Source organism: Populus euphratica, unplaced genomic scaffold, assembly GCF_000495115.2.
Source record: "Populus euphratica unplaced genomic scaffold, PopEup_1.0 scaffold28.1, whole genome shotgun sequence".
NCBI lineage: Eukaryota > Viridiplantae > Streptophyta > Magnoliopsida > Malpighiales > Salicaceae > Populus > Populus euphratica.
Window position 1 is genome coordinate 25,564 of NW_011499862.1, and position 10,603 is coordinate 36,166.

The window sequence follows — 10,603 nt, forward strand, 5'->3', positions numbered from 1 at the left end:
TCCAGCTTCATTTTCTTCATGCAAAGCCTCTTTTACAAATGACAATGGATCTGGGTGGGGTAAATTTTGAGATGGATTATAAATACATGATGGATCATTTGAATAATCATCTCTGATATCTTCATTGGATCTTGCTAGGGCAGTTTTTAGATTTCAGAAACCAGTCAAGCCCTAATTTGCAAAGCCTCTTACCATCATCATCAGCAAAGTGTGTGTGTGTATATATATAAACAAGAAGAATAGAGATAAAATAACCATCTAAAATATTTAAATTTCTAGTTTTTAAAGAGACGTGACCTTTACCAACTTTCTCTTTTCCACCTTCCACTGACCAAAAAAAAAAAACAGAAAAAAAATTCTTATTTAAAATTATAATTGTGATTATTTTTTATTTAGAAAAATATATCAATAATTTTTTTTATTTTTTAAAATTATTTTTAAAATCAACACATTAAAATAATATAAAAATATAAAAAAATATTAATTTAAAATAAAACAAATTTAAAAATTTTCAAAAACGCTTTGAAATATAGTGCCAAATAAGCATTACTTGCTTTTTAAATTTTGTTTTATAAAAATATATTAAAATAATATTTTTAATATAATATATACAAAAATCTAAAAAAATTAAAAAATTATTTAATTATTTAGAAAAAAATATTAATAATTTTTTTTTTATTTTTTAAAATTATTTTTAAAATCAGCACATCAAAATAATTTAAAAAAATCAAAAACATATTAATTTAAAATAAAAAAAATTAAAAATTTTCAAAAACACTTTAAAACATAGTATGGATCACTTGCTTTCTAAATTTTGTTTTATAGAAATACATTAAAATAATATTTTTAATATTAATATATAAAAAAATCTAAAAAAATTAAAAAATAATTTAAAACAAAAAAATAATTTTTTTTTTAATTTTTTTTTAAATATTTTAAAAATAAAAAAACTCTAAACTACTTCAAAATCTGTTCAATTAAGTAACCGTGATCTTTTATAATATAATATCATTAACTAAAAATCACAACAACAATAAGCAAAACTTGCAATGTTAACAACACCATCACCAATCATACTAGCACATGATAGTTGCTAGGCCATCGCACGAGTATTTATGCAATCATGTTCATTTACATAAAAATAGATCCATATTAAAATTGAGAAACGTAATTATATAGCAACCAACATACATACTATTGTATTGATAAACATATTAGCATACTAAGCAACAATATTTGATTTTTTTATTTTAAAATTATTTTAATATAGTGATATTAAAAATAATTTATATGGCAATTATTGCTATGAAATTAATATTAACAGATGAGCATGTTTTATATTGTGAAATAGACTAATATAACCATTATTAAATTACTATGTTGGAGCAATAGTCAACAAGTAAATAAATTGATTAATATTTTATATGATAATTAAATATTTTAAATTATAATTGTCACGTTATCTACTTCAAGGCTAGCTGCAGAAGGAGGGCTGCACGGTGGCACTGATTTAGGATTATTGAAAAATAAAGAGCGAACAAATACGGTAAAAACACAAAACGACAATAATTTTGCAAGAAATACGATTAAAAAAACATTGCCGTACCTGAAAATATAAATAGCGCGACTAAGAAGAAAAATCTGTTTTCCACTGTTTACACAGGACGTCTCCCTGTCTTAAACGTCAATTTATCTCTTCTTTCTAGAGCTTTTCAATTCTCTGTTTCTCTTTATTTAGGCTTTTGGTTTTTGATAATCTACCGTGACTAAGTTTATTTTTAGTCAAGCGAGCTTTCTCGGGTTCAGTTTTGAGAGTTTCGAAGGAGAGATTGATTTCTTTTCATTTCTCTCTTCGAATTCTCTTTCGGCTTTAAATTTGAAGGTAGGTGAGTCTTAAATTAGTTTTTTTTTTGCTTTTATGAATTATTTTTTTACTGAAAATTTCTTACCTTTTTGTTGCTGTTTAATCTTGCTTCATTTTATTTTCAAAATTGAGAGTTTTGAGAGTTTTTTTTTTTGGTGAATGGTAGTGAAATGAGCTTAATTTCATCATTTAATGGATCAGAAATTGGTCTTAAGAAGATTAGATTTGAGGGGTTTAATTGGTAATGAAATGAGCTTAATTTAATGCTTTTATCGTTCGGAACTTGATCTTTTTTTGCTTCATTTAAATTGTTAGAAGCATGAATTTGGTTTATATTTAACTGGGGTTCCTTTTTAAATCATTTTCTCAGATACCATTGTTGTTGTGTCATTGTTTTTGTAATCAAATGAGTTTAATTTAACACGTTCTTGATGAAAATCTGATCTTTGTTTTTTGCTTCTTCGAATGCAGGGATCACATCGTTTATTGAAATCGCCCTTTCCTTAGATGGACAGTACAGAGACGTAAAAACTAGCTTCCTTTTCTGTGGGATTCAGTGTTTTCGGAAGGGAATATATAAACTCTCATATTGATTTGTTTAAGTGGGTGAAATAAGGATTACCAGTGTTTGTTCACGATGGAAGCTCATATGAGTTCAATTGGCTCGAAACTGCAAATGTTGTCCACATCTGATCATGCCTCTGTGGTCTCTATGAACTTGTTTGTCGCGCTTCTTTGCGCTTGTATTGTAATTGGTCATCTTCTAGAGGAGACTCGGTGGATGAACGAGTCAATCACTGCTCTTATAATTGTGAGCCTCTTTCTATTAAATTCTTAAATCCATTGTTGTATTGTTGATTGTACTTGAAATGAGACTTAGTAGATGTTTTCATTTTTTCCTTTTTATGTATGGTTATATGCTCTGTGATTCGGTATATGAATTATATTTGATTTGTCGTGAGGTTGTGCCAGGTTGTTTATAATAGAAAAGGATGATTGAAATAAAGTTTTGGTGAAAGTTGCTTTTTATGTATGTCTTTTTATCTACTTGAATTATGCCTGATGCCGTGTTTGATGTTTTTTGGATTGGTGGCAGGGTGTAGGTACAGGGATTGTTATCTTGCTGATCAGTGGAGGAAAAAGCTCTCGACTTTTAGTCTTTAGCGAGGATCTTTTCTTTATATATCTTCTCCCGCCTATCATCTTTAATGCCGGGTATGTGTATGCTCCATTAAATCTTAATACAGTTACATCTCAAGATCATTGCTCTTTGTGATTAGTTAGTTTTAGCTAACCAAGATTAATGCACTTTGTTTGGTCTTGAACCTTACTCTGGTTAGTTTTATATCATGCTTTTCTGGTTAAGAGCAAGACATTTCCCATCTTTTTTATTATTTGAAAATCTGTTCTTAATTTGACTTTGTTTAATGATGATATTGTTGATGTAATAGGAGGATTTCTACAATTGTCTTCCTCTAGCCTAGATATGATGTTTGATTTTTTTTTCGTCATCTCTTTCTGATTACCAGGTTTCAGGTGAAAAAGAAGCAATTCTTCCGTAATTTCATGACAATTATCCTATTTGGTGCTGTCGGTACATTAATATGCTGTGCGATCATATCAATAGGTACACCCATGAACTCCAGACCTGCAGTTGATTTAATTCTTTGTAATGCTTCTCACGTTTTATGGAGTCAAAACATCAGGACTGAAATTTAGAGGAAGTTTTTTGTTTGAAAGTTGCCCTGGTGCTCCTTTGATTATGGGAAATGCATGGATGAATGCACAAGATTTGTTTCCCCATGTTTGCTTTTTTGTTGATTGATGGTGCTGTATCATTCCTTTGTCCCATCATTCAGTTTTCACCTTTGCCATTAACTCATGTTCTTTCAAATTGTAAAAAATATTGCAAGTCCTTGTATTATGGAATGCTATTGACACACAAGCTGCAGGATATCCATACGAAGATCGTCTATGAGTTTGAATCTAAATGTTGAACTAAAAGATAAATACCATTGTGTTGCTTTTGAATGAGAACAGCAGAAATCACAGAAGAAAAGGAAATTGCAATCTATGCCTAGTCACCATGCTCCTTGTTGAAATTGAAATAACTATGTTTGAGTTGCATCTGATAAACACAAATAAATTTGGTACTGATTTTTTTTTTGTTCTGGCAGGAGCTATGCAAATATTTGAGAAAATGGATATCGGTCCCCTAGATATAGGGGATTATCTAGGTTAGACTCTATGGATCCCTTTTGTTTCAATGCTTCTCCTCTCTTGCATTTTTTTTGGAGATCTTACTTTCTTGTTTTACCAATTTCAGCAATTGGTGCCATATTTGCTGCAACGGATTCTGTTTGCACATTGCAGGTCTGATACATATCAAAGTTATAGCATGTCTCAAATTTCAAACAAATATAGCACATGTACTTATATTTTAAACTTGTTTATTTGATGATACAGGTGCTTAGTCAGGACGATACACCTTTACTCTATAGTCTGGTTTTCGGGGAGGGTGTCGTAAATGATGCTACATCAGTGGTTCTTTTCAATGCAATCCAGAGCTTTGATCTTACTAATATCAATGCTGTAATTGCCTGGGAGTTTGTTCGCAACTTCCTTTATTTATTTCTTACAAGCACTATGCTGGGCGTGCTAGTAAGTCTCCCCTCTCCCTTTCCCCACCTCTCTAACACCCACACACAGCACGGATCTGTTTTCTTGCAAGCAATATCATGAAATGTGTGGTTCATTTCTTGCAGACTGGGCTAGTTAGCGCCTACATCATCAAAAAGCTATATTTTGGCAGGTATGACGTGGTTCAAATTCAAGTTTCTAAGTTGTGTTTAGTTCTGGCATAACTGTAATATATCATCACACCAATCAAAAATTTCCCATCAAGACCAGATGAATTCTCAGACTGTAAAGTTGCCTTGTTATGGCTATGTACCAGGCAGATGGGATTTAGTTAGCGAAACCAAGTAACTGAAGAAGATAGGGACACTCGGTGTATATGAATTTTGCAAATTTGAGGTCTATCATGGATGCGTCAATGTGTTAGTATACCTAAATTCACATGCATGTGTGTTTGTGTGTTGTTTTGGATTGACCCTCTTATTAGTGAAGATATGCTTGTTAGGTCTTAAAGACGTAGACATTGCAGTCTAAGTATGATATACATTTCATTTCATCATTGTTTCTGGTTCTTATACCTACGATCTAACAAGTTATATGAGTCCTCCAGAAATGTTTTTGGTTCATTTCTTGAATGTTTCTTTTCATGGTTGTTTGTAGTATTGTACAGGTGATCTAACTGGTTACTCCTAATACTTTTCTTTTCCTTTTTATTTGGGGGTGATTTCTTGAATTAAACTTCGTGCTCTTGAGCACAGATATTCAACATAAACATCAAAAATTTGTTTCTGTGCTGATGCAATTAAACACAATTGTTATCACATTGATACGTAATTATTGAAAAAAGGCTAGAATATGCAGAATGAAGTTCTAGATGGTAGACTGAATATTTATATGATTCAGGCACTCAACAGATCGTGAGGTTGCTCTTATGATACTTATGGCATACCTTTCATATATGCTAGCTGAAGTAAGATCCCTTACTTTCTTGGCGGCTCTTCTTTTGTTCTATTCTGCAGCTCCATGTCTTCCTTGGCTAATTTTGTTGATCATGTAACTGACTTTTGGTGCCCTGCAGCTGTTCTATTTGAGTGGCATTCTCACTGTATTTTTCTGTGGGATTGTGATGTCTCATTACACCTGGCATAATGTGACTGAGAGTTCAAGAGTCACTACGAAGTATGTCTTATCCAAAGTTGTCTTATGATGCATCAGGACGTGTTCATTTTTTAATTCTCTAAATATTACCCAAGTACCCAAATTATTACAGGCATGCTTTCGCAACCTTGTCATTTGTTGCCGAGATTTTTATCTTCCTTTATGTTGGTATGGATGCCTTGGACATTGAGAAGTGGAGATTCGTTAGTGATAGGTATGTTTTCATTTATAGTTGTGCTTCATCAATTCATTCAACCTCATCCCTCTTGGAATTTATTCTCTCAGTACTAAAATTGTGTGATGTAAATGCTGTGTTGAAACATTGTCTCTTTGTTGATCCTGACATCTGGCATTTGACTATAATTTCACTTTTTACAGCCCCGGGACTTCTGTTGCTGTGAGTTCGATACTACTAGGTCTCGTTATGGTTGGAAGAGCAGCATTTGTTTTCCCCTTATCCTTTGTGTCCAACTTATCTAAGAAATCACCTCATGAGAAGATTGGCTTCAGGCAGCAAGTACTTAGTTGTTCTAATTGTTATTGTTTTTGTTCTGTATTAGTATCATTTCCTTTTCTCTTTATTGATCTATCTGATACATAAAACTTCGATTCCTTTTCAGTTTATAATATGGTGGGCTGGTCTGATGAGAGGCGCTGTGTCAATGGCACTTGCATACAATAAGGTACTGAGTGGACAGATGCTGATATCAATAGTTCTATGCAGATTGATCTTATATGTTAATGTATTTACAAACTTTTCTTTGTTAAATAATTGCAGTTCACAAGTGCTGGGCACACCAACCTAAGAGCAAATGCTATAATGATCACCAGCACCATCACTGTTGTTCTTTTCAGCACAGTGGTAAGTGATTTCGTTAGTTGTGAATAACAGAAAATTGTGTTGGCTTGATTTACTGATCTGCAGAAAACTTTAAAATTTTCTTTCACCCTCTTAACATCATCTATTCCAGATAGCTTCTTTTGCCAATTTGATCTCCCATAGGATTAGAATAGGAACTGGTTATACTGGTTTTTTGGCTACAGTGCAAAGAAAAACAAGAAATATGAGTTATAATGCAATACTATTTTCAGTTTAGCTCCGAGTCAACGGACTGTTGTGGTCTAACCGGGTGTTCAACAATAGCTGCATCAATGACTGTCTATCATCTCTGATGTTTCTTTTTCTTACTAGCAAACAGTTTTTGGGTATCAACTATTGGCAATATTATTATTTTTATTTGCAATTGTCTGCTTGTTCGGCAAATTGTATGAGATGCTGTTCATTTTGGTAACAATTCTTCTCTGTGGTCAGGTGTTTGGTTTGATGACTAAACCTCTTATAAGTATTTTGCTGCCTCATCCAAAATACCAATCAAGAAGTTTATCATTTTCGTCAGATCCAGCTACTCCAAAATCATTTACAGTGCCACTTCTTGGAGAGGGGCAGGACTCCTTAGATGATCTAGGTGGCCGTGACATTCCCCGTCCAAGCAGCTTACGTGCACTCTTGACCACTCCAACACACACTGTTCATTACTACTGGCGCAAATTTGATAACGCCTTCATGCGCCCTATGTTTGGTGGCCGGGGTTTTGTTCCCTTTGTTCCTGGCTCACCGACAGAGCGGAATCCTCCTCAGAATCAATGGCATTGAAAAGAAAGCCAAGCACGATGTACAAAGTATTTATAAGTTGTAAGCATTGTGAGAATAATGAAAGCCCAGCTACATCTCCGAACCTACTGCTGAAGATTTTGACAGGATTTTGACTTTCTTGTTTGGAAAGCAGTGTATCATATTTTGTAATTTCCTTTGCGATGTGGTATATTTGAGCTGTCAGATTAGGAGTGCCTGATCATTTTTCTTATTGACGTTGTAGTTTTGTGATACTGAGAGCTTAAACTTAACTGTTGTTGTGTTGCCATTATAATTATATTCTTTTTGTTGGTTTTATGTAATGCATTGCCCTTTTATTCTTTTCTAATCTTGAGAATGATCTATTGTATTGCTCTTGGTTTTGATTCAAGCTGGAAATTAATCTGCCAGAATCTCTATTTTTAGCAGGACCTTGTCCTGATCCAGATGGACAAGCAATGCTGCCTGCGTCATGCTACTATATCGCGATGTGATATTTACCGTGGAAATTGCTGAAACATTGGCGCTCAGACATTTGCCTAGTAGGGATTAGAGCTCTCAAGAGTCGATCTATTTCTCCAAGTACCATATATAGCTGTGATTGTTGATGATGTTTTCGAGCTGTCGGTCCTCTTCTTTTAGCCGCATTAGGATCTAGGAGAGATGCCAATAGAGTTGCCAACGCTCTAGCTGCGGCTTTTGCCATGTGGGTTTTTGTTTATGGGTAGAAAACACAAGGTTTTGTATGTTTTTTCGAGTTCCTGCCATCCTCCAAGTCCAACTCTTGCCATTAGAGGGTGAAACTTGCAAGATTTGGAGGTATAGGTCTCCAGTTTATTAAAGGTTTTGTGGGTAAACTATAAAATCAGTCCCTCTAGTTTTCAGTAATAAACTAATTAATCTCTCTAATTTTAAACAATAATTAATTAATTTGTTTTCCATTTAATATTATTTTCCATTTTTTTCAAAAATAAAGAGATTAATTTATAATTTACTCGATTGTGTGGGGTTGATTGTGGCTCACGATATATATATATAGGAATACAATTAATCTCTCTTTTTAAATATTATTCATTGAAGAAAGACGAGTGCTGCATGCTAAATTGGTCATCATTTCGGTCCAAGTTAATATGTAGATTAAATTTGACAACTATATAGTTTATTTTGTTATTGTATAAGTGGATTGGATGATTATTTGATAGATCTAAAATGATAGACTTTGAAACAACTTACATTGAATTAACTTTTTTAAAAAGAAACAACTTACATTGAATTAACTTTTTTTTTTAAAAAAACCCTAAATGGTGTGGCAAAAACACTTTGGTAAAGTTGTGATTTACTTCATATTAGAATAGTAAAATTATGTCTTTGTTCTTGAATAAAAAAATGATATAACTGACCCTGAGGAATAATATTTTTACCAGGTCTATTTTTCATTTTAAAATTGTTATGGAGCATCCCAGTTTTCTCACAATTCTTTTACAATAGAAAATTACTTGAGTATCCTTAAAAGTTAAAAAAAAAAAACACTTAACTATGGTATAGATATACTTTTGGTTTTTTGCTTTTTAAAGAACAATGCAATGGCATGGAAACAAAATTCTAGCATGGCTTCAGGGACTTTTTCATAATTTTATAAAGATTTTTTTGTGTAATATTTAATTGATCTAGGAGCAATATGGTAATTTGATAAATAAAATAAAAAAAATTGTTGAATGGATTAGTCACTATACTACTTTTAAATGGGATATGTGATTGATTTTTTTTTTTTGGCCAAAATAGTTGTTCTGTTGCATCATTTGATTCACTTTGACAACATTTTTTTTTTGGTGGTGTATGCATGGTAATCCTGTCTATTTTTATAATAATTTTTTTTCCCCTTCATTTCTCATTGACTTTAAAAAGATTCACAACAACACTTGATTTTCTTCTCCCTTTAAATTTAGTCGTCGTTCTTTTAGATATAATTTTTTATTTGAAAAAATTATTTTAAATTTATTTTTTAATTATTTTCATCTCTTAGATTCAATTTTCATTCTTTTGATTGTCCTTTTTATTTGGAATGATTTAAAAAATTGATTTTTTTCATGATTTCATCCTTTATTTTTCTTTCTATCAGGTTTAATTCTTATTTTTTTATTGCTATTTTTTTGCTTTGACAAGTTTTATAGATTTTTTTTTAATTTTATACTTTAACATTAAATTAATTGAGAATTAGACTTATTAATTGAGCTTGAATCTGAGATTTTATAAGTTATTATTTTAAAAGATTAACTCGAGTTTAAAAAATTTACTAGGTTAATTTAATGTTATTAAATTCAGCTAACTTAATTAACCAAGTTTAGGATTTTTTTTACTTTTTTAGAAGTCTTAGTGTCACCTTAACTTTGTTCTTCTTACATCATGAGGTATTTGGCCAAGCTTGTTGCGTTACTCTGGCCATCGATAAAATTTTAATTAGGTTGTTTTTTTTTTAAAATATTTTTTTTACTTTTTTTATCCTTAATATTTGATTCATTATAATTGAGACTTTTAATTTTTTTCAATATGAATTTCATAATTTTATCATGATTTCACATACCAAATCATGAGTTTTATAGGTTAATTATTATTGACCTAGCTTAATTTAATGTGCTCCTATCTTAATATTTTTTTAAAAAAATCATGTCATACAGTATATCATCATTTAAGTATATTAAAAATATTTTTACTATTATACATGGAATTTTATACTTCCTAATATCTTAACATTCTCTTAAGGTTAAAAAAGAAGAAGAAATGATATGCAATGTAGCAGGGGACAAAAATCTAGTTTGATACTCTAAAAAATTAAAATTTTGTGTTATTAGACTATTTAATATGCCATCAACAATTTTCTTTCCTAACAAATTTTAATGATGAAGCTACCATTTCTTGCGATAATTTTTGTTTTTTTTGGGGTTTAGTTGAAGATTCAAAGGATTTTCGAAGATGTAATGACCATAGTACCCCTCCCCTCCTCCACCTCTACATCGATTTTAATTTTGATCTGAAATAATTTTTAATCCTTTATTTTTATCTATTTCCAAATTGAGCCAACTGATGTTTGACTACGTTGAGTCAGTCTAACGGTACTTCTTTTTCCGTTGGAGGCTTTGAGCTCTAAATATGTAATGAAATTCTCTCAAAATTATTATTATTATTATTGCAATTTTATGCATCTTGGAAACCAAGAAACCGTAAAAGAAATAAAAATAAATTAATTCTGATCGAAACCTGAGAAAGCAGACGTCCTGTTTCTACAAGGATTTACTATTGCCCGCCCCCCCTAT

The 10,603-nt window shown here is 31.4% G+C and overlaps 1 protein-coding gene across 3 annotated transcripts; it reads left to right on the top strand.

Moving 5' to 3' along the window:
- The first annotated feature begins 1,643 nt into the window (after nucleotides 1–1,643).
- NHX2 (sodium/hydrogen exchanger 1-like) lies at nucleotides 1,644–7,633 on the top strand. Of its 3 annotated transcripts, none has more exons than XM_011025176.1 (15): nucleotides 1,644–1,886; nucleotides 2,336–2,675; nucleotides 2,961–3,079; nucleotides 3,394–3,491; nucleotides 4,042–4,101; nucleotides 4,191–4,237; nucleotides 4,331–4,525; nucleotides 4,630–4,676; nucleotides 5,405–5,471; nucleotides 5,580–5,680; nucleotides 5,772–5,873; nucleotides 6,038–6,176; nucleotides 6,280–6,342; nucleotides 6,438–6,521; nucleotides 6,972–7,633. In XM_011025176.1, exons 2-15 carry the CDS (start codon nucleotides 2,502–2,504, stop codon nucleotides 7,311–7,313), a joined length of 1,638 nt encoding a protein of 545 aa, XP_011023478.1. In that variant the 5' UTR covers nucleotides 1,644–1,886; nucleotides 2,336–2,501; the 3' UTR covers nucleotides 7,314–7,633.
- Nucleotides 7,634–10,603: the final 2,970 nt, after the last annotated feature.

What these genes read in the sequence shown, in the direction of transcription:
- NHX2 (XM_011025176.1), top strand. Translation starts at nt 2,502, where the DNA reads ATGGAAGCTCATATGAGTTCAATTGGCTCGAAACTGCAAATGTTGTCC. An exon ending in CCTATCATCTTTAATGCCGG is followed by an intron (nt 3,080 to 3,393) that starts GTATGTGTATGC and finishes TCTGATTACCAG; the next exon opens with GTTTCAGGTGAAAAAGAAGC. An exon ending in TGGAGATTCGTTAGTGATAG is followed by an intron (nt 5,874 to 6,037) that starts GTATGTTTTCAT and finishes CACTTTTTACAG; the next exon opens with CCCCGGGACTTCTGTTGCTG.